At 39.4% G+C, this 23,604-nt stretch overlaps 1 protein-coding gene and 1 long non-coding RNA gene across 7 annotated transcripts in view; both read right to left on the bottom strand.

Moving 5' to 3' along the window:
• VPS13B (vacuolar protein sorting 13 homolog B) overlaps positions 1-23,604 on the bottom strand; it is a 702,408-nt gene that overhangs the window by 137,885 nt on the left and 540,919 nt on the right. For all 6 annotated transcript variants that reach the window (XM_036031293.1, XM_028534101.2, XM_036031289.1 and 3 more), the window contains 3 exons: positions 11,651-11,853; positions 7,154-7,355; positions 6,719-6,903 (listed from right to left, as the gene is read on the bottom strand). In XM_036031293.1, coding sequence (XP_035887186.1) covers positions 6,719-6,903; positions 7,154-7,355; positions 11,651-11,853 — 590 coding nt within the window. The remainder of the gene's footprint in view (positions 1-6,718; positions 6,904-7,153; positions 7,356-11,650; positions 11,854-23,604) is intronic.
• Positions 272-5,377, bottom strand: LOC118501742. Its single transcript, XR_004904393.1, has 2 exons — positions 4,905-5,377; positions 272-4,868 (listed from the first exon to the last, which is right to left on the bottom strand). It is a non-coding gene; the product is annotated as an uncharacterized LOC118501742 (long non-coding RNA).

Genomic DNA, 23,604 nt, shown 5'->3' with positions numbered 1-23,604 from the left:
GGATTCAAGATCTGGCCACTGACCTCTTAGCCTCAGAAAATTTGCATTGGTGTCCCAACACTGACTAGATTTAGGAAAGCTGAGTCATGCCACCAAGTTCACGAGAGACTGATATACAAACCAGATGCCAAGTCATTAGTTTACCATGAGATGTGCAACCGCCAAGGAGCCTGGAGACAGATGCTGGTTTGAGCGGTGCACGATGCTTCCTACGCAGACAGAGTGCACTGGGGCCCAAACTATTATTTAAAGTCATTTTGTATGTCTTTGGTCTGGTTCATTGTTTCATTATGTAATGGTTTGGGGTAAAAGGGTAATTTTAGTTTCCCTTTTTTCCTATTTCTCAGCAAAGTAGCTGACTACCATCCAAATGTATCATCTACAATACTATTATCCCAATGTTTCACAAATAGAGTGAAGAGCGTATGTTCTGGAGCCAGAAATACCTGGGATGAAAGTCTGGCTCCTTCACTTTATGTTCTATGATTCAGGACCAGTTAATTTCTCTCAGCCTCAGTTTCCCCACTCATAAAATGGCGATAATGCCCACCTCACAGAATCAAAAAAGATTTAATGAGGTTACACACGCAAAGTACCCAGCAGAGTGCTGGGCTGAATCCACAACAGGACCACAACACGTCAGAGGGAAGTAACACAGATCCCCACCATTTAGACTCGCCTTGGTTTCCAAGGACACAGTTTTTTGTTCATTATTCTTCCGACGTGATTATTATAGTCATATTACTGTAACTTTAAAAAACAAAGTTCTCTAACCTTTGAACTGGACAGACAGAAGCAAACTGGGCACGAGCACACTGATTTCTTTGGCTCCCCGCTTTCCTTCTCCCCCGGGAATAAACACACGACACATAGTCTTTTGTGTCGTGTGTTTTGTCTTTTTTCTTCCCGTTGTCCTTGTGAAGATGCCCTTTAAGAACTCTAGTAATGCTTTTTTCACATAAGAATTCTGCACCAAATTCTGAAGCTTAAAAATGTCTTTTTAGCTGAGAAAGGGCTATGAAATCATACAGCTTTAGCAACAAATTTATTCTTCTTTTTCCCCAATGAATTCAATTTACTCTTCTGATGTCAGAATCCCCCAAATTACATGATTGTCCTACATAAATAGATGGTCTATCTTAATATATATTCAGTTATTCTATGAGCTTGCATATGCAATTATGCTGTCTCTTTCTGATTATATTGTATTGGATTTCCAATTACATTCTTATAGACCTCATAAGAGCTGGAACAGATCTATCTCTTTATGTCCTCATTGTCTATACATTGTACCTACACTGATATTGAGAAGTTATCCAATCATTATTTGTTAATAAGAAATGTTGTGAAGTGGAAATAAAAAAACAGATAGGCGTATTTGTTTCATTGATTAAAGTCACATTTTCTAAAGGTATAGATCTGAATCTAAGTGTCTATTTAATTTTCCTAATGTAAAGTTTTGTCAACCTATGTTAATTTTTCCCTAAATTACTCAAACATTTCTTTTTGTCTCTGAAATTTCTTGCATTAGAGAAATTCCCGACTTTAGTGTTTACACCTTTCCTTTTAATCCATATACACCATCAGTGCCAAACACCCTCCATTTTACTTCTTTAACCTCATTACCATCTGTTTACATTGCCTCAGTAATCCCCATCCTTGGTGTTTCCATTGAATTTAATGCTCAAGCTTCATACTTGTATGATCCTTGGGGGGAAGAGGATATTTAGTCTGGCCTATTGTCACATACCAAATGACAATATCTAAAAATTTAGTGCAACACATAAATGAAAATAAATATGAAAATATTAATAATACGGTATTCAGAGAGAAAGAATAAGCACCATAACAGATCTGGGTGAGAATGAAAACATCCATTACCAGTCCTACTACAAAGGATGGATTAAAATCTTACAATCCCGGCACATGGGTGCTTCCAAAATGAACCCCTCAGTAGGCAGTGCACACAGCAGGATGAGAACACAACAAATCTTTGTATGTAGTGGATATAGTACCAGAAATTTCTTATTTTTAAGCTCATTTAAACCACAAAACATTCCTTCTAGGTCGACGGCATTACTGTACCTTACAGATCCTAAGTATACTATAAATATCTAAAATTTAACAAATTGATCACTAAATAAGCTCCTTTTGCTTTCTGTGAACATTAATTTCAGGGTCTTTAGTTAGAACCAGTGCTTAGTTTGATTTAATATTATAGACATGTTTTCCATATTTTTCATCACAATTGCAAAATAAATTCCATAAAGTCATATGGGGAACCTGTTTATAAATCCCATTATCAATCACGGAAAGATACATAAACAGACAAATATGAGGGTTCTGTACAACGGAACTCTTTAAGGTCAGTTTTTTATGAACTAAATGGTCCTGAAGGAAAAGTTATCCAAACTCAATTGTTTTTAGGACTGAAACCAAAACGATTAACTTATCTTTGTCTTTAAGAACTAGCCTCTGTCTAGGGGGCAGTGGGCTTGGCAGACTATTCAATGACCTCACCAAGAGCCTGTGTAATGTAATCACATTAGACTGTGTGTTTATGGTAGATAATACCACTGAAGCATAACAATGCATTCTGACATAATTCAGTTTGTAAAACCGAAACTTACTCAATAGCTCCCATAAAATAATGACAAACAATGTACTACTTTTGAATAATATGAAATAGGAACATTCCATTCATGCAGTCATTCATCCATTCAAAGTATTTACGGAGCATCTCCACGGCAGCAGATACTACAGAGCAGGTAATGACCATTCCTACAGAAACCTACAATCTAGGAGGGAGACCAGATATAGACACATAGTTAAAATGTGAGGGATGGGATGAGAAATAGTGTAAAAGTGGTGCCGTGAAGTGTTAGAGGACTTTAGAGGAAGGTGGTATAATGTTTAGAGCTGGTGTCCAGGAACGACTTCATGAAATTGATGGCAGGTGGTGAGCTGTTTAGACATGTGGCCAGGATTTCAGCAGAAAAGGAGAGATTTTTCTCTAGCGCTGAAGAAAGGTGAGTGGGATGGAGGCAGGATGTAATCAGCTGGTTCGGGGAGTGCTGAGCAGGCCCGTCGGACTCCAGCATGGACCACACAGAGGGCAGTGAAAGGAGAGCTGGCCAAGGGGTCGGGACACTGCGGAGGGGCCTCAAGGCCAGTCAGGCAGGGTGGAGGAATTACTGGAGGTTTTTCTAAGGGGAGTCATGCAGTCCACCTGCACTCGAAGAATGTGGTAGGAAAGTTCAGAAGGGAAAGAGACTGAAGGCTGGAATCCCACATAGGGGGCTCTTTTAGTGGTCCCGGCACTGTTCGTGAAGGAGGGGTACGGGGAAGGAACTCACAATGTGTAAGGCATGTGTTACTATTAACAATAATATTTCATTTAATTCTCAAGACAACTCTGAAAGGTAAACAACATTAACCCCAGTATTCAGTTGAGGAAATTAGGGCTCAAAGAGATCACTAAGGTCACTGAGTTAGTAAAATAAAAAGGGGAGGGGAGCAGGAATCAGCTGTTCGGACTTTACTGTCCACGATATCTGCACAACACCATTATGATCAGAGGCCTTCTTTTCATAAGCTCCCTGCAATTCAGGATCGGTGGTCCAATGTCTTAGGTGTGCCTCTGGACCTAGAGGTAATCACATCTAGCGTGAGAATGATTCTGACAACAGAGAGGTTCTCCTTGAAAGCTGAAATTAGGGAGACCTCTATCCCAGATGGCCAGAGAAATGTCCCTGTTAGACTGAGAGCCTCGTATGAGTGGACATTGTTCTTACCTGTCTCTGAGTCCCCAGGAGCAAGCCCAGGGAAGTACTCAAGGAAAAACTGTCATAACGAATCAAGCTTGTGATTCATACAACACCTTTTCTATTCTGAACAAAAGTTCCAAGGACACAAAACAGTTTGCATGGTTCTAAGATGACAACACAGAATTTCCACAGATGAGGTGCTCCCTAATCCCTGGGACAAATTCTGTTCCTAGCCAGGGATATTCAGTAAGTTCTCACTCAACATTGTCAATAGGGTCTTGGAACTGTGGCAAAACAATGGATAATGAAACCAAACTTACCACATGCCAACTGACAAACAAGAGTTAAGGTCCTGCAGCATCTCATTAACGTTCCAAAGAAACATTGTTATTCGAGAGCATGCTGTATAGGGTTGAACCAGGAGCTCGGCAGCATGGCAAATTCTGCCTGTCCTGCTCTGCCAGACATCCCAGCTGTTGATTCCAGGTGTTCCCTCTCACCACTGGGATCGAGGTCTCCCTTTCAACTTACAGTAGGTGCAACCGTGTCTTAGTATCAGGCCAGCATCCTTGTGTTTGAGCTCTGCTCACATCTCAGCCCCTAGTTCTCCAACAAGATAGGAAATGTGGCAGGGCCTCTCTGCTCCCGACTCCTTGCTTGCCGAAACCTGCTGGGCCTGCTGTCCGGGCCCCTGGGGCTGTCCCAATCCTCTGGCTGTCTCCAGCTGGCCTGTGGGGTCATCAGCCTTGCTCTTTCTGCTCCGTGAGAACGGTTTTGGTGACAGTCATCACAATAGAAGTGGCAGTCCTCATCCTTACACTTGCTGTATGCCAGGCATTGTTTTATTAATAATAATGCCTATCACAATCAGATTATTAATAGCTTCATTTTATTGATTTGAAAAAGGCAAGACAAAGAACCTGAGGCTGAGAGATTGACTTGTCTAAGGTGACATGGTCTGGCAGTGGCAGAGCCAGAATTTGACGCCCAGCATTTGGGCCGCAGTTCATTCTCTTCACCATGGTGCCGTCCAACCTCTCCAATGACAGTGAGGAGGTGAAGCACATGTTGTAAATGAATGTTCTTTCTACCTTAAGTGCCCTATTTTCTATCCCTGGCATAATACAATACTATTACTAGAAGTTATCAGATTGATGTTCATAAATATATTAATATTAGCTATAAATAGGATCTCCCAAATCAGAAAGAAGCCCATATAGAAGGCTGAAACTTTGACATATGAGTATTTTCATTTTGACTGAAAACACCATAGATGTTCTACATTTACAGAAGTCTAGTAAGACAGCAGGATTCAAAGACATTGCTGTTTTATTAGCAAAACTTATCCAGGAATACTGGTAGAGAAGGAGATCATGAACATGGCATTGATAGGAGGGAAAACAAATCTGAGAATTTAAAAACCAAAGCAGAGCCACTTAAAAGTTCTCATGATAAGAAATAAAAGACTCGGAGTGCAGAGAGCCGGCAGCTTGGCCATTGGGCACCCGGCATGCTCTGGCTCACCGACAAAATGCTGGCCTGCGCTGCTGCCACTCACTCAGAAGGTGAACATCCGACTAATGCATCGTGATCAAGAAATGAAAAAGAATTAAGTATGGAGCAGTCATTTAAAAAAATGGTGACTATTGCTATGTACCAGAGGCTGGGGATAAGTGACCAAGGCATAAAAGAACCTTATTTTCTAACAGGAGAGATAGAAAGACTATAAGCAACGAAATAAATAAGTGCACAGGATAATTCTGATTAGCAAAAACAGCTATGGAGAAAGTCAAACAAGGTAATGCAGTATAGGAAAAAGTGATCACGCCAGGATATGACATTTGAGCTGGCACCTGACTGACAAATATGGGGACAGGACAAGGGACAGGACTCTGAAGTGGGTGCTCCAGGAGAAGGGGGACACAGTCAGAGAGGCGGGAGGGGCACAGACTACAGGTCCTTGTAGGCCACACAGGAATGTGAATTTTGTTCTAAGTGTCAGAGAAAGTCAGCATAATATTGTAATTTAGGGGAGTAATGTGACCTGGTCTACATGTTTACAAGTTCACTTCAGCTGCTGTTCGGAAAATGCGTTACAAGAGGTCAAGAATGAAATCCTAGAGATAATTAGGAAGCTACTGTAATGGGGAACAGAAGATGGGCTTGGACCTGAGTTGCACCGGTAGAAACAGAGACAGACAGATGGCACAGGGACCTGTTCTGGAGGTGGAAGTCACAGGACTTGCTGATCACTTAGGTGCAGGGAGATGGGGAAAGAGAACAATCAGGAATGATTCCTAGGTTGTGAGCAGTTGGCTGTATCATCTGGTAGTAGGTAGAAGACTAAGAGAAAAACATATTTTAGGAGAAATTCAGAGCCACAGAACATTAGTAAGTAGGATGATAATAGAGTGATATCCATAATGACATTTACATTAAGCTCAGGGACCTGGAAAGAAATAAACTTTCCCAAAACCATACAGAATATGATCACTGGTCAGACGGTTTTCCTACTAGCCTGCCTCAAGCCCCAAGACCATTTTCATTTTCAGCTGTGGAAATGAAATGAAAACTTAGTTACCCATTCTGGCTTTGTGTGGACACACTCTATTTCACAGAGCAGCTCCAGAAATGCTGGGGAGCTGTGAGCATACGGTAGGTGGTCACCAAGTGCGTGGTGAACCGAATGACACCTATTCGTCTTAGAGACCACTGGACCTACCTACCAACAGGACTAAGAATAGAACTGAGAACTCTTGAAATTGCCATGTACTACTATGAATCTGAATTATATTATTCCATTATATATTTTAAAATATTTTGAGCGTATACATATGTGTGTATTTCTCTCTTATACTGCTAATGGAAAAAATAGGTACACTCCAAACACTTTTCCTAGTACCGAATCAGCACTTCCCCACAGCATTTCAATTTTAACGACGCACACACACCTGCAGCATGTCACCGAGGTCTGCTGTGCTGATGTCTGGATCTTCCGTGGTGTTGAAGGGCACGGGAGTTATTCGTACAAGGGTGAGCACTCTGGGTTCCGGGTATCGCCATAACATCATCCCCGGGCTATCTTCGGTTTCATTGTAAAACAAGACTTCATAGACACCAGGCATTTTCAAGGGTTCTGTTCAATGAAAGTATAATTATTTGTATGCTTTTGAAGGGAAGCATGTTCGTTTATGACAGCAAGAAAAATGTTATGAGGATAAAAGAAAAATTTATAAAGAAGCTGGCTGGTCATTTTTATGTGGTTTGAGAGGGGAACAAATCAAGAATTTTCCCTTAGAGGTCCTGAAAGGTGATTTACTATTTTAGTACTGCAGGTTATTCATGCACTTTTGAAGTGATCTTACTCTGAAGCCGCCACTACTTACCAGCGTCTCTTATGTACTGAAACAGACCTGTCCGTAGGTCATCGGAACTTTGTTCGCTTTTAAACGTCTGGTTCTTTTCCACAGGAGGCGGCCCATGCTGCGCTGCTTCGGAAACTTCACAATTTCTCTCCTCATTAAGATATCCACTGAGCAATTCATGTAGAAGAACTAAACAATTCAAATGTTCTTGACCCCAGAAAACCTTTAAAACCATATGAAAAATTTTAGTGGCTTTAAAATACAAACATTTCATGAAGACAATTAGGTACAATCATATTTGAACTAATGCAAGACAGCAATTATGTTTAATTTAATTACTGACAATAACTAAACTACAGTATCTAAGTAACTGGACCTGTAGAGTATAATTCTATTGCTTGAATAAATATATAAAGACAACGAAATCAATTACATCATATATTATGTGAATAACAATCAATTTTAAGTGCTAAATTAATGATGAAATTAAGTAAATGTGAGGTAATGTTTATTAATTAACTTAGCTAAGAGGGAAAAGAACACCTATTATAGCCTGAGAAAAGAAAATTTGGGTCTTCTAGGCCAAAATGTTAACGAACTACTAATAACCTCATCAGAATAGCTTCCTAAATTTTGTCATGAGATTAACCAGACGCATACTGATCATAGGGTTCCTTTCTCTGCACTTTCACTTTGAAGAGGAGAAGTGATACAGAGGCTAACTGAACCTAATCTCAGAAGTCTCCCGATGTCTGTGCCCAGTGACAGCACGCACGCACGCAGCCGGCACGGCCCGGGAACCACTGCACCAGGGGCCGCAGGAGAGATTCTGAGCACAGGTCTCCGTGCTTCCTCTAACCGCGAGGGGCAAGTGCTCTCTTCTGCACGTGAAGAACACCAGTGTAAAACAGAAGTCTGACCAACAGGTAATAATAATCACGGATTCCAAATTTCAATGCTGTTAAAAAAATTTCTCTGAATATACTGAATAAAGGCAATACAATCTTCTAAGAAATCCATAAAACACACACAAAAAGAATATAGAGAGGTAGAAAAAGTAGTTCTCTAGCTGTGGTTAAGTTCTTAGACACCCTAGATATCCTGTTCTCTGGAATTAAGGCATCTCAGATATGAAGGTAAAAGACATGATACGAAATCTACTTATGGTCTCATCAATATTATTTTTACTGGATCCAAAAAAACTGAGATAGGTGAAGAGTCAAGGCGAACACTCTGCTCCAGCCTTCAAATTGTCAAGAGACAGTCAGAGACTTTATACTGTAGAGATGATATACTGTGGCTTTGCTCTTATTGTTTTAATATGGAATTACTCTGCTGGCCTGAAAAAATGGTAATACAATTAATGATCTGGATAACACAATGTAAAACTAAACACTTATTGTTAAATATGTGAAGATTTCTGATACATGCAGAAAATCTCCAAAGCAGTACAAACAGTAAGTTATTAGGATACCAGCCCACACATCAAGCTCTAGACCAGTAAGAAAACCAATGAAAGGAGTTCTGGCCAGGATGGGGGCGTAGGTGGAAATGCTTTGCTTCCTTGCATGACCAAAAGAAGGATAACAACCAATTTGAAAACAAACAAAAAAAAAACAACCAGAACTGCCAGAAAATCAAACTGCATGGATGCCTGATAACCAAGGAATTAAAGAAGAATCATTTGTCTAGACCAGAAGGAGGGGCAGAGAAGAGCAGCCAGGGTAGAGAGGATACATCAGCAAGGTGGTCAGTGATGGAGAGGTTGCTGATCGGGCAGTCCCATATTCATGAGTGGGTAAGACAGGAAGGAACAACTCAGCGTGACACAGACTGCAAAACCCAGGGTTTCAGTGTGGGAAACTAAAGACTCAAAACCTCTGGCTGTAAACACCTGTGGGGGTTGTGGCAGCAGGAGAAACTCCTAGCCTCATTGGAGAGTTCATTGTAGAGACCCACAGGGTTCTAAAATGTACACAAACCTACCCACCTAGGAATCAGCACCTAAAGTCCCAATTTGCTTGTGGGAAGTGAGGGACAGAAAGTGGGGGGAGAGCCCAGTAAGCAGCATTGTTCCCTCTCTGACTCCCCCCCACCCCACAGCGCACCTGAATGCAACAAAGAGGGTTGCTCTGCCCTAGTGAATTACCTAAGGCTCCACCCTCTTACAACATACTAGACAACGCCCAGACAAAGAAGTATGGCCCAAATGAAAGAACACATCAAAACTCCAGAAAAAGAACTAAGCAATGAGGGGTTAGCCAACCTATCAGATGCAGAGTTAAAACACTGGTAATCAGGATGCTCACAGAAATGATTAAATTTGGTTGCAAAATGAAGGAAGAAGTGAAGGGTATATGAAGTGAAGTAAAGGAAAATATATAGGGAACCAACAGTGAAGGGAAGAAAACTGGAACTCAAATAAATGATTTGGAACAGATGGAAGAAATAAACATCCAACGGGAACAGAACGAAGAAACAAGAATTCAAAAAGTGAGGAGAGGTTGAGGAAACTCTTGTACAACTTTAAATGCTCCAACATCCGAAACATACGGGTTCCTGAAGAAGAAGAGGAAGAGCAAGAAACTGAAAACTTATTCCAAAAAATTATGACAGAAAACTTTCCCAATCTGGCCAAGGAAATACACTTCCAGGAAATCCAGGAAGCTCAGAGAGTCCCAAAGAAGCTGGACCCAAGGAGGAACACACCAAGACACATCATTATTAAGTTACCCAAGATTAAAGAGGAGAGAATCTTAAAAGCAGCAAGAGAAAAGTAGGGAGTTATATACAAATGAGTTCCCATAAGACTATTATCAGGTGATTTCTCAAAAGAAACCTTACAGGCAAGAAGAGGCTGGAAAGAAGTATTCAAAATCATGAAAGACAAGGACCTACATCCAAGATTACTCTATCCAGCAAAGTTATTTAGAAAGAAAAGGCAGATAAAGTGCTTCCCAGATAAGGTCAAGTTAAAGGAGTTCATTATCACCAAGCCATTATTATATGAAAGGTTAAAGGGACATGTCTAAGAAATAAAAGAAGGTCAAAAACTATGAACAGTAAAATGACAATAAACTCACAACTATTAACAACTGAACCTAAAAAACAAAAACTAAGCAAACAACTAGAACAGGAACAGAATCACAAAAATGGAGATCACATGGAGGGTTATCAGAGAGGAGGGGGAGGGGAGAATGGGGGAAAAATACAGGGAATAAGAAGCATAATTGGTAGGTACAAAATAGACATGGGGAGGTTAAGAATAGCATGGGAAATGGAGAAGCCAAAGAACTTATATGTACAACCCACAGGCATGAACTAAGGGTGCGGGGGGGGATGCTGAAGTGTGGAGGGGTTCAGGGTGGAAGGGGAAAAAGAGGAGAAAAAATTGGAACTGTAATAACATTATCAATAACATATAATTAAAAAAAGAAAAGTGATGAAAAACTCGAGGTAACACAATTTTTAGATGAAAAGATATTTAAATATTGATATAACATACCTCCATTATTAATAAATCAGTCACTTTCATTTTCTATAATTGTGAATTTCTCAAGCTTTTGAATTTGTGTCAAATTTGGGGGATATCAAGTCATATAAAGAATACATTAAAATCTATCCAAATAGAATATTTGGATACTTGGCTCTAAACAAAGAATAAAAAGGTTGCAATTTTACTTACACGTCAAGTGTTAGTCATCAGACATTAAAATTTAATCTAAGAAATTTTCTTTTAGAAAATGTTTCTTATATATTGCTGATGAATCTGTGCTTGTGATAGTTGGACTACTTTGTAATGAGAAAAGTCTACACATTGGAAAGAAGTTTAATGACCTAGCAATTCCACTCCTAGTCATATATCCAAGAGAAAGGAAAACATGTCCATATAAAAACTTATACACAAATGTTAATCGCAGTGTTTATCATAATAGCCCAAAGTGGAAAGAACCCAAATACCCATCAATGGGTGAGGGGTAGACAATAAAGGGAATGTCCACACCACAGAGTACTATTGGGCCATAAAAAGAAGTGAAGTGCTGGCACCCGCTAAAGTATCAATGACCCATGAAAACACTGTGTTAAGTGAAAGAAGCCACTCACAAAAGATCACACATTTACATGAAATATCCACAAGAGTTGAATGAAACAGAAAATAAAAACAGATTAGTGGTGGCGCAAACCTGGAAAGGGGATGGCAGGATAAGGGGAGCAAGTGCTGATGAGTACGAGGTGCTGGAGGGATGTGTGTGCACTGTGCTCAAGTGAGCAGAAGTGATGTTTACTCAACTTTGTGACTATACAGTACTGAAGATCCAGTGAATTGTATACTCTAATCAGGTGAATTGTAGGGTGTGTGAATTACATCTCCAGAAAGCTGTTAAAACTACTTAATGCCACAGCAATCTGAAATACCCTTTCTCACCACATCAAGAGTTAAAATTCAGTGAGAGAGCAAACACAATGAACAAAGGCTAGTTAAAAGCTGCGGGAGACGGGGAGCCCACCCGCACACACCTGAAGCAGCCCTCCACTCAGAGCGATGGACAGCTTGGGGACGCACTGCTCGGGGCCTGGGTTGCCGCTGTGCTTGCACCACTTGGCTTCCAGCTCGGCAGCGGCGCAGCAGGGGCCTATCAGAATCCGACTTCTTTCTCTGAGGCTTGTTTTGAGGAGCAAATCGTTTACGCTGAGCAGAAATGATGACCCAAGAATTACACCTGAAAAATAAAAAGAAATGGAGAGGGACATAAATATTAATTCTTCCTTGTCAAAAAATACGTTTGGGCAAAACCATTGTATGTTTAAAGAGCACAAATTCGTCCTTTGTCAGCATCTTCTTTCTCAGTTGGCTTTCCCTCCTGGTTTTATGCCACTCATATAGCATTTTAGTTACGGAGCAGGTATACCTCATTCCCATTCCTAACAAAGCAGTATTTGCCAAAACATTATGACTTTTTCCATGTGTGAGCATTTTAAGTTTTATGAGTAGAGACATTTTCATTAAATTGTGCAAGTTTTTCAAACAACTACATTAAGAATAAGAACAGCTGCTTCATTTGTCTATTGTTAACATGATGAGAAAGGGCAATTTTCTGTGATTTCCTACAGTAAGAGCAAAGTATATTACTTTGCTAGACACTCAAGTTTTTGACTGGCTCATGTTAAAATCAAAACAATCAAAATATATAACATGTGTTTTCTAAAAAATTTAGTTTAATCCAAACTTCACACATCATAACCACTTGAAGTTTACAAAGTCTTAAAAACAGATAGTGGCAGGTTAGATTTATGAGAAAAACTATATGCTGTAGTTCAAAGTAAATATACCCAGAAAAGGAATACACTTTAAAATGTAGGTTTCTTTTGAACTTAAACTAGAAGTGTAGATCAAAACCTTTTCATAAAACCAATGGCATACTTTAAGATATTTGAATGCAAAGTTAGAGTGGTGGGCTAACTTTCCCCCAAGGAGCTCATATTCTGAATTGTCATTGTGAATATTGAATTTCACCAGACCACATTTGTAATGCCCATGGCTTATTTTTCTAATAATATTTGATCCTTAAAAGAGCTGAAAGATTAAAACACACCTTAGGCTGACAGTGTACACTTTTCGACATAGAGAACCCACACTGACTTTTCAGTTCTGTGGAGACTTGAAAACCTCGTGTGCACTGTATGTTCTCACTGCAGAATTAAGATACACAGAAGACATCACACCCACAAAAGTGTCAGGGCTAAGACTTTCGTTGCAATTATGATGATGAAAATCAATTTCTTAAAATTTTCCATCAAATATATTGTGGCACTAGACTTCCATTTTATTTACCCATTTTTCTTTTTCTTAATACTTCACTTAGACTAAAGAAAAAATATACAAAACAAAAAGATAGAAACAGGGCCCCTAATGACCAAGAATGAAAATTCATCTTTACCAATGGAGTTTGCACTTAAGTCATAACTTCCTAACTTGACTGCAGTACATTTCCTGAACTAGTGAAGACTTCTCAACCGTAAAGATCTGCTAAATAGACACACCAATTATCTTTCAGCAATTTGTCTTATTAGGATAAGAAAATATAGGCTTAATTCATTATAATGACCCAGCAAATGAGCATTAAGGGAATGCCCGAATTACATGGCCCATCATTCTCAAACGCATGCACCTTCATACTAGCCTACAACGAAATATTCAATTATCTGGCGGTAATCTACATGTGAATGTCCTATTGGTCCCTCAGAAGCAAAGTGTTTACTATCAAAGGCTCCCTAGGTTGCTTATCTTATTTAACATTTACCACTATCTCATCAGACACCCAGATTGAAAAATCTGGGGCCCAATTTGGGGGCTTTTACTTTTAGTTAAAGATTTCCAAGACTTTCCAACTTCGCTATTTAAAATACCCAATGAAGAGAGACCTTAGGAATCCAAGTGACTGAACAAAGACCACGTCACTTTCAAGCTTCAGTCCGCTGTGACAGTCCTGGAGGCAAGGGAGTTCTCACTGAGGACAGTACTGGGGACAGCTGTAGTAGCTCTTAGCATGTGTCCCACCGAACTGAATTGACAGTTTAGAATCTGCTCCTGGTTTCAGCTGTCTCAATAGATTTCTTAATTGACAGACAGGAAAGGGAAGAACTTCAATCTGCCATTCTTGGTTTGCATCAATGTATCATGGAACAATATGGCTAGATGGAAAAGACCTCAGATGCCACCTCTTCATCTATTCCAAGTCTCCTTCCTCTAAAAGAATCATGCCAATTTTGAAATAACATTAGACTTGCCTAAAGGTTGCAAAAATATACAGTTCCCATACATTCTTCACCCAGCTATGTAACCACGACACAAATATTGAAATAAGAAAATTCACACTGATATAATACTATTAAGTAATCAAAAGGTCTTATTTAAATTTTGCCATTTCTGCCCACTAACAACCTTTTTCTGGTCAAGTATCCAATGCAGGATCCCCATGAATTTGGTTGTCACTTCCTTAGTTGTCTTGACTCTGTGACAGATGCTTCTAGGTTTGTTTTTGTTTTTCCTATACCTTTGATACTCTGGAACAGTCCAGGCCATTTATTTTGCAGAATGTCTCTTAGTTTGTTTTTATCTAATGATTTCTCATTAAAATGAAGGCATGTATTTCTGGGAAGAATACCAGAGAAGCGATGCCTTTCTCAGTGAATCATCTTTGGTTTTGTGTTACTGATGCTTTATTACTGGTATATTAACTCTGATCAAACGACAAAGGGCTGTCTTACAGGTTTTGCCACTGTAAAGTTTTTTCCCTGTATAAATAACAAATGTCTGTGGGAAGATATTTGGAGATTATGCATTATCCTTTTATACATCAAACTTTTACCCACTACTGTAGGCATCCATTTCTGGTTCTTGAATGGAATAATTATTACTGTGGTACAAATCAATAATGTTGATTTCCAATTTCCTTATTCTTCTACATTCATCAATTAGTATTCTATGATGGATAAATGAAGAGCTGTCCCATCTACCCCAGTTAGTAGTTCAATTATTCATTTACATCAGTATGGACTCTACTTTATTTTATGGGTTATAATCCAGTACTATCATTATTTACTTTGTTGCTTAAATTGAACCAGCTTGGGAGAAGGGAAACAAACCACTTTAAGTCAGTCCCTGTGTGCTTTTGATATACTTCCATGATTTTGGGGAACATCTTTACTTTCTGGACATGAGATGTTTCAGGCTCTCACAAGGTCCAAGATGCTAGTTAGGAAGACCCTGAACTCACCTCCTCCTGCAGACACGCTGAATGTATACCTACACATAGAGAAACCCCCCTGAACAATAAATGAGGACTGATTGAACAGCTTCTGTACAAGTGACAGAGTGACCACAGAGAGAAGGGTGAAGACAGAGACATGATAACAAGAGCAACCCACCCCCGATGAGGTGAACTGCACTAGGCGGGACACTGCTGAGGGACCTCCCGCAGACTGGCCCACCCCGTGCACAGTGAAAACGCAGTGCAGTAAAGGGCATATAGGCTGTATGTGAAGGAAATCCATTTTTAACCCTACAGCATCTGCCAAACAGGTGAGACACTGCTGGCACTCTCTCTGGGGCTGGAGGTGTTGGTGAGAGCCATTTTTACTTAATCATGAAGAAACAGAAAACCTGAATAGACTGACTACAAGTAATGACATTCGACTGGTAATTTAAAAACTCTCAAACAGAAGTCCAGGACAAGATATCTTTACAAGACAATTCTACCAAATGTTTAAAGAATTAATACTGATCCTTCACAAATTATTACAAAAAAACTGAAGAGAAAAAATGCTTCCACACTCATTTTATGAGGCCCGCACTATCCTGACCCCAAAATCAGATGAAGACATCCACAAATCACAGGCCAGTATCCCCCATGAACACAGATGCAAAAATCCTCAATAAAGTACTGGCAAACTAAATTTAACAATGTGTTAACAGGATCTCATACCATAATAACCAAGAGGGATTTATTTCAGAGATGCAAGGATGGTTCAACATCTGCAGATCAGCAATACGAAATATAAAAGTCATATGATCACCTCAACAGATGCGGAAACAGAAACAGCATTCAACAGAATTCAACATCCATTTATGACTTAATAAAAATAAAAAAGCACACCTCTCAACAAAGTGGGTATATAAGCTCCAGAAAACTTTTTACCTGGAGCTTACGGATGAATGAGATAATCTTTCTCATTCTATAAGTTTTCATTTATACAAAGATATTTGTAAGCAAAGGATATGATAAAATCTTCTTTGTCGAAGTAATTTAATACATACAGAATTAGATCTTAATTGGTGTTTCTACTATGCAGGAACTACTTCCAAATACTGATATGGTACTGTTAAACTGGTGTCTCTTTTGCCTAAAAAAGCTAGTATTAGAATGTTAAAATTTTCATTATTTTGAAGGATATTATTTTTCATTATACATACCTTATGTATATACTGCTAAGAATGCTATCTCATCTCAAAGAACTTAAATAGGGTCAATGGAAATCTCTTCTTATCTCCCCAGAGTTACACAATCAGAAGTATTTATTGACTGGGATGAGAAGGAATGTAAGAAAAATTCTAGACTTGAATTATTACAAACACAAATATGAAATGTCGACAGCTTTTGTGTCACTGTATATACACTGTTAAAACACACAGAAATTTCCCAACTGTTGCACAAATTCTACTCTTTTTTATTTGGGTAGGAAAAAGTGGGATACCTACAGCTCTCAGGAGAGTCAAGATGAAGGAGATGACTGAAAGCTCAGGAAAATGGCCTAGAATTAGGAAGCCAACGGTCAGGCAAACATTTGGGAGCTGGAAGAAGAAGAAAGTGGGGCAGACTCGGTGAGCACTGAAGAGGGCTGCGGGGGCTTAACGTGCCTCAGGCACAGAGACTTTGCCCTGGGGGCCGGCACTGACCCAGCTATGGCTGTGTCCCAGCAATAGTGGGATCTAACGACTAGTTTTCCAGGAGGCAGACAACCAGGGCTGGGAGCGTGCCAAACTTTCCAGATCTTCAAGTTTGGTACTCTCTGGAGTTTGGTTTGGTGTAGGGAAGAGCATGAGAGTCAATGAAAACCAAGGAGGTACAATACTTTCGGGAAAGTAACCTTGCCCTGTGCTCAGTGGCTTTGAAGTTAAGAAAATGAGGGCACTTAAACTGGTTTAGTTTGTATCTTCTGCCATTTGTAACCCAAAGCATCCCAAATGATGTACATTCTCTAACTAAAGGGATTCCCAAGGGTAGTCCTCAGCCTTTTCTTCTCCCCCACTGCCACCTCCCTGCCCCCAATCTCTTATGTCAGTGAAATTCTCTATCATGGTTTTAAGGATAATTTCTTACGACAGTATACATGGCTATGCCTAATTATTAAACAAGAGCTCCCAACTAAAAAAGAATTGGATACCCTCGATCACCTTCAACTTGCTATTTATGTATGTATGTGTTCATTATTCAACCAATATTTACTGATTATCTACTATGTACTGTATATACAAAGATAAAGTGAATCATTAGCAATTTTCTTTCACATCAGATTTTTCCTTGGCAATTTGTTAGCCTCAAGTTTTGAGATCTCAGTAGGTACCTGAGGAAAAAAAGACAACCTACAACATTTACAATATTGCCTCTTAAGTGAACTGTTGAAACCACGAACCCTTCCTTATTATCATAAAAATAAAAATCTTTTTTTTTTGCTTCTTTTTAAATTGAATTTATTGGGGGTGATATTGGTTAATACAATCATATAGGTTTCAGGTATACAATTCTATAGAACATCATCTGTATATTTGTGTGTTCCCCATCCCAAGTCAAGTCTCCTTCCATCACTGTATATCCCCTCTTTACTGTCTTCTACTTCCCCCGTAATTCACTTTATGTGCTGTCAATTCTTTCATCCTGATCAAGTATTTAACTGAGGAAGTATGTGTAAGTTGCTGTCCATTTTTTTTCTTTCCCCTTTCATTCTTTTCCCAGTAGTGAGCCCTGCACTTTATATTTCTTTTTTCTAATCCTTGTACAGTTTGTACACGCCTGCATTTCAGGTCTACCGGCATGGATCAGTCTTGTGTAAACACACGGGTGGCATGGAGAATTTAAGACGCTAATGCTGGCGTGAGCACAGGGGAACGGGCCCTGCCTAATGTGCTGAGAAAACACATGCCCTACAAACACCAATGTGCCCTGCCCGGTCTCGTCTGCCTCCTTCCTTTCCTTTTGTGTCATATATCTATAAGGAAATTAGGTGTGGTTCACTCTTGAGACTAATCTCATCCCATGTGCCTACCTGCCCATTATACTTGCTACACACACCAGCCTGCTGTGGCTTTGCTTCTCGTGAGGGAATCCGGTTGTCTGTGGACTACAGAAAGGTTCATCCACAAGTACCAGCTTTCAAGTTCAAAATAGAGTTTCCGTTTCCTTTTGAAGATTTCCTGCTGAATTACTAAACATCAATAATAAAATAATAGAAAGACATGTTATTCCAGTGGTTTTAACCTTAGTCTAAGTGACTGGTAATAAGAGATTATGGTGATCCCTTACTAATAAGGAGTAGTGGTGAATTTCACAGGGGCATTTATAAATGGTAAACCAAACTTCACAGTTTGACCACAAAACATGAAAATAATCCCTGGGACTCACGACAGGGCTAGTAATTCCCCTTTTCCCTTTCTTTCATTTTGTGAGAAGCTGGCTAATGGGATGTTATCTCATTAACATCCTTTTCCTTTTTGTTTGTTTGGGTTTTTTTGGAAGATTTTGTTTACTTATTTTTAGAGAAAGGGGAAGAGAGGGAGAGAAACACACATGTGAGAAAGGGAAATTTCTATATTCCACATGTGTCCTGACCAGGAATGGAACCAGCAACCTTTTGCTTTGTGAGATACTGCCCAGCCAACAGGGACAAATTGGTCGGGGCTTTTTTTTTTTTTTTTTTTTTAAACCAGGAAACATACTAGATATCCTTCCTGGGATAAAATGCATCTTATTTTATATAGTAACACACACATAAACCAAGGGCCACAGAGAATCTTGAGCTCACAGAAACTGGACATTTATATATTCAAAATCTGGTACACAAGCCAACAGTTAAGAACCAGTGCATTGATTCATCTTCTAAATGAGTCAGTGCACTGGTGGACAAAGTGACGACAAGTAAAAACTATGAAGAACCATTTTCTTAGCATTGGAACATTGAAAAAGGCTGAATAATTTCGTGAAGTTTTATCTCTGTCTATATGCACATATTGCAAATATGACAAAATGTTTATATTTGTTCTAGCTAAGTATACAGGCATTTAATGTGTTCTGCTTTACATTTTCTGTGCTTCTAATTCCCCCCTCCCTAAAATTCCAGAAATAAGGAGACTTGTCTCAAAAACAAAAAACAAAAACAAAAAACCAGAGAACTATTCTGTGGAAGTACAAGACTTAAAATGATCACTTAAAGTTTAAAAGCATGAATATCATTAAAGTTACTTAATCTATGATTAGGTCATTTAAAAAAAACTTTAAATTTTGCAATAATTTTAGGCTTTCAGCAAAGGTTATAGATAGTCTTCAACTTAGATAGTCTTCACCCAGCTTCCCTTAACGTTAACAACTTACTATAGCATGATTCTCAAAAGCCAGTACATTAACATCAATACAATACCGCTAACTAATTTAGATACCTTTTTTGAATTTCACCAGTTTCTCCTCTCACTGGATAGGTCCTTTTCCTATCCGGGATCCGACACTGCATTTAGTGATTATGCGTTCACGTCATTTTGACCAAGCATGCAACCTCTTCTCTCTACCTCCTTCCATTCTACAGAACACTCTTCTGTCTGATTTTTCTGTTGTCTTCTTTCAAAAATCTGTGTTTACATTTTTAATTTCAGCTCTAGCAAAATAATGGTAGATATTTAATTAAACTAAATGAGGTGTAGCAACATTGAGAAGTAATTTCAGAAACAATTGGTGTGATAAACATATAATCTTGCTTTGTTTGCATACTGACATACTTTACAATGAGGATAAAAATTTAGTTCAAGGAACAAGTAGTTTCATGACCTTTAAAATACTCCTTCAGAAGACTAATAAACGCAAACCACTTGTTTTGGAGATTGTTTACGAAATGCTGCCAGCCCTACATCATTAGTCTCCACTAGACCCTCAGTGAGGCTCCTACCTTCTGCATGCTGACTGGGCAAAACGCAATCTAAATCAAGCTTCTGTATGTCATTAGAGAAGGTTCTCCATGATGACATGTGCTAGCAAAGCATAGCCAGGTACTTTTTTATCCAGCTGGAAGTAATCTAAGCTACTAGAAAATCAGCAAACATGTGTTAGATACATCCGCCAGTCCATTTGCATAACAGTGAAGCTTCAGGATGCCTCAAAAGGTGAGGAAGAAAAAACTCAGTATGATCCATGAAAACATGGATCTTGATAAGTAATGAGAGGACCAGAAAAAAACTTTTGTAAATACAGTCCTTAAAGAGATGATTAGAAATCTTTCCATTTCTGTTCTTAGAACTAATTATGCTGAAACACATAAAAATGGCACTTTGGGTATTTTAACCATGAAAATGAAAAACTTATTTTCCCTCTCCTTGATCCGAATATGTTAAGCTAATCAGATCCCATTTAATTACATTCTAGTTTGTAATAAGCCTATGTAGTTGTATCTAGTAATAAAATATACTAGAATGCACGATAAGATTAATACTTGGAACAGCACTGTCAGAACTCCGTGGACACTGAAGTTTAAGCTGAATGGGATGCTGGTGCTCCCAGCTCCACTAAGAAGTCCAGCTGTAAGCTGACAGTCCAACTGGGTGGTCTACCTGCCACCATGGATCCCCTCTCCGAGCCTCTAATGACTTCTCATGGGTGGGATTTCCAGTCTCCAGAGACTCCCATCCAGTCCTTAAAGATGAGTAAGTAAAAGCTGGGGCCCTTACATTAATTCACACCTCTTCCTTTAAACATAAGAAAATGGTAAGTAGCAGAAACAGGACTGTTTTTCCCTTTCACATAAAGAAAGGGAGAATTACTCATGAAAGATGAAAATGTCTGCTGAGCTGGCTATTTATACTTGGCCCTTGTCTGGAAAGTTATTTTTCGAGAAATGTTTTAAAACTCTTAGATCCTAAAAAAACCAAACTGAAAATACCGAAGGGTGATGGAGGATATGCTTTGCCTCTTTCCTCCAATCTGCCACCATGCTCACTGTTTTTACAGTTGTGTCAGTTTATTAGAAAAATAAAACTTGATTGGATCATATGTCTATGTTTAAAAAAACCAGACTGGCAGGTTGGACTGTGCATACTGGGAAGTGTACGACAACCTTCCCAGAGAGGAAAGAACAGCAGCAAATACACACTCCATAGGTTCTTAGAAGAATACAGTAGCTACTTAATTTAATCACATTAGGAAACTGCTGGTGAATCAATTTTTTAAGAAAGTAAGTCACATGGATGTTAAAATGGGTATAAACTTATTCAAACAATGTTGAAAGCAAAATGACTTGCTAAGTCATTAACTGCAAAGGTTTAGAGACTGGTCTTGATTTGCATCATGCAGGTTTTTAACAACTGGTGTAATAGAAAGAGCAGAAGCCGGGAGACATGGGGTACAGCCCCTACGGTGCCTCAGGACACCCCTCTCCACTCTCAACTCAATGAGGGAGTGAGGCGGAGGAGCTCAGGGTCCCTGACCCAGGGTTCTCTGACCCTTTGGAAGTCCCACATAGTAACAGCGGTCCCTGAAGTACTTCCAGCCCAAAAGACATATTTAGGAGCCTGAAAGATATCACGAATTTGTCTGAGACAGGACTGTGGAGGTGTACTAGGGATTTTATTTTTGGTTAGAGTCATCTCAGGTAGGTATGGCCATGTTAGGTATGTAATCCTACATGCAGTTGGATTGGATCATGAGGTCTGTGAGGGAAAGAAGAAAAAATGTTCTTGATAAAGAGAAGAAAGATCTTAAGATAATTTTCAGCTCTAAAATGTGATGATCTATGACCTCAGCATTCACCTGGTATGTCTGGAGTTGGGGGAAGAAGATACAAACCCTACCCCCCACAATATTTATTGAGGAATATAATAAATTTGTGCCAAGAAAGCTGTAGGGTATTCCTCATACATTATCTCACCTAATGTTCTCAACAGCCCTGTGAATGAGGTGTTCTTGCCTTGACTTTAGAAATGAGCTAAGCTGTAACTTTTTTAAAAAGTCATAACTATTTATTTTTTTAATGATTTTTTTACTTATTTATTTTTAGAGAGGGAAGGGAGGGAGAAAGAGAGAGAGAAACATCAATGTGCAGTTGCTGGGGGCTGTGGCCTGCAACCCAGGCATGTGCCCTGACTGGGAATCGAACCTGTGATGCTTTGGTTCGCAGCCCACGCTCAGTCCACTGATCTACGCCAGCCAGGGCTTAAATTGTAACTTTTACCATAATCAACTGCCAGTAAGCAGCAGGGCTGGGATTCAGACTCTGTCTACCTCCTTCCAGCACCATGTTGCTTTATAAAAACTACTGCTATTAGTGAGCTCTTACTAATTTCATTTTTCTAGCTGGTAACAGGGTTGTGAATGAATGTACTTTCCTGTCCCTGGCTGTCTTGCACAGCCTTGGTAAATTATGACAACACAGCCTATAGGTCCAGGGGCCTGGCCAGAGAGCAAAGGAACATCTACGATGTGTCTTCAGTTGCTTGTCACTGGCAGGGTGGCTTTGCCAGAAACTTTCCTAGCGAAGAGCCCACTGGCTTATGTGGATGAGAGGGCGATGCACTGTGGCCACAGGCGAAACTAAAGGCCGAGTGGGGGACACAGGTGTGCTTCTACCCTTTCCTTTTCCCAAGTCCCAGTGCTGGGGTTCTGATAACTTTTGTCTATTTCACCTAATACTGAGCTGTAGGGTGCTATCAAGGATGCAGAGGAGAAGCTGTTAAGTGAAAGATTTCTAGTATCCAATTACTAGGACTGGAAACTTTCTTCTCCAATAGGACTGTGCACAGTGAGATAGCTTCATGTTAACTGACATTTTTGTTTGTCTGAAAGGTCCCTTTTCCCCTCCTGTCCAAGGAGCACTGTGATTTAATACGTGTACATGGGAAATTTTTATCAGTTGTCCTTTTCTTCCCCCAAATGTATCTAAATCTAGAGAAATAATTATTTACCATACCTTTGTTAAAACTAGGAGAAGAAATAAAAAGCAATATTTTTGGTATAGTATATTAAGATGCACAAAATTCTGGGCAAGGCGACACAATTCTAACACATATAAGCTGAGGTCAACATTTTTCTAGCCATCTAGATTAAGTTTGGAATTTGGTAACTAAAAACAATAGGAAGAAAAACACTAATGTAGCTAGAGACAAGATTTGAAGGTGGATATACTTGGAAGAGTATAACAACTGTACTGGATTTCTCATTAGAAGAGAGCAGAGTCTTATGAAGACTTCATGTTCCCCAAGAGAACCATATTTACACAATTAACAATTCTTTTGTTGAAAAAAGCTTCTCATTATTGCATGTGGACACATGTGGGCTGCGTAAAAACATAAGAGATGTGTAACACACGGTAAACACAAAGTAATGATCTTAAACAGGCCAAATCCTTGAACTCGTCATTAATAAATGTCTCTCCTGCATTCAGCTACCCGGGCTGCTGGGAGCCTGTTTTCTTCAAGTACTTCAAACACTGAAATCCAGGAACATTTATTATTTTAATCCATTACAGGCAGTGCTTGATTTAACTTTATTGGTTGTGGTGGTGGTAGTGGTTATAAGTGGGGGTACAGCAATGTTCTTTTACACATCATTTCAAAAGGGCTTAATTATATTTTATAGCCTGGGCCAGGAGTCCTGCTTGTTTTTTGTCTAACAAGGTTCAAACGGAGTTCAGGTCGGTGATGAATCAGAAGGAAAAGTCAG

The sequence above is a fragment of the Phyllostomus discolor genome, chromosome 7 (genome assembly GCF_004126475.2).
Source record: "Phyllostomus discolor isolate MPI-MPIP mPhyDis1 chromosome 7, mPhyDis1.pri.v3, whole genome shotgun sequence".
Taxonomy (NCBI): domain Eukaryota; kingdom Metazoa; phylum Chordata; class Mammalia; order Chiroptera; family Phyllostomidae; genus Phyllostomus; species Phyllostomus discolor.
The sequence above is the reverse complement of the archived record's forward strand: the minus strand, read 5'-3'. Positions and strand labels throughout refer to the sequence as shown.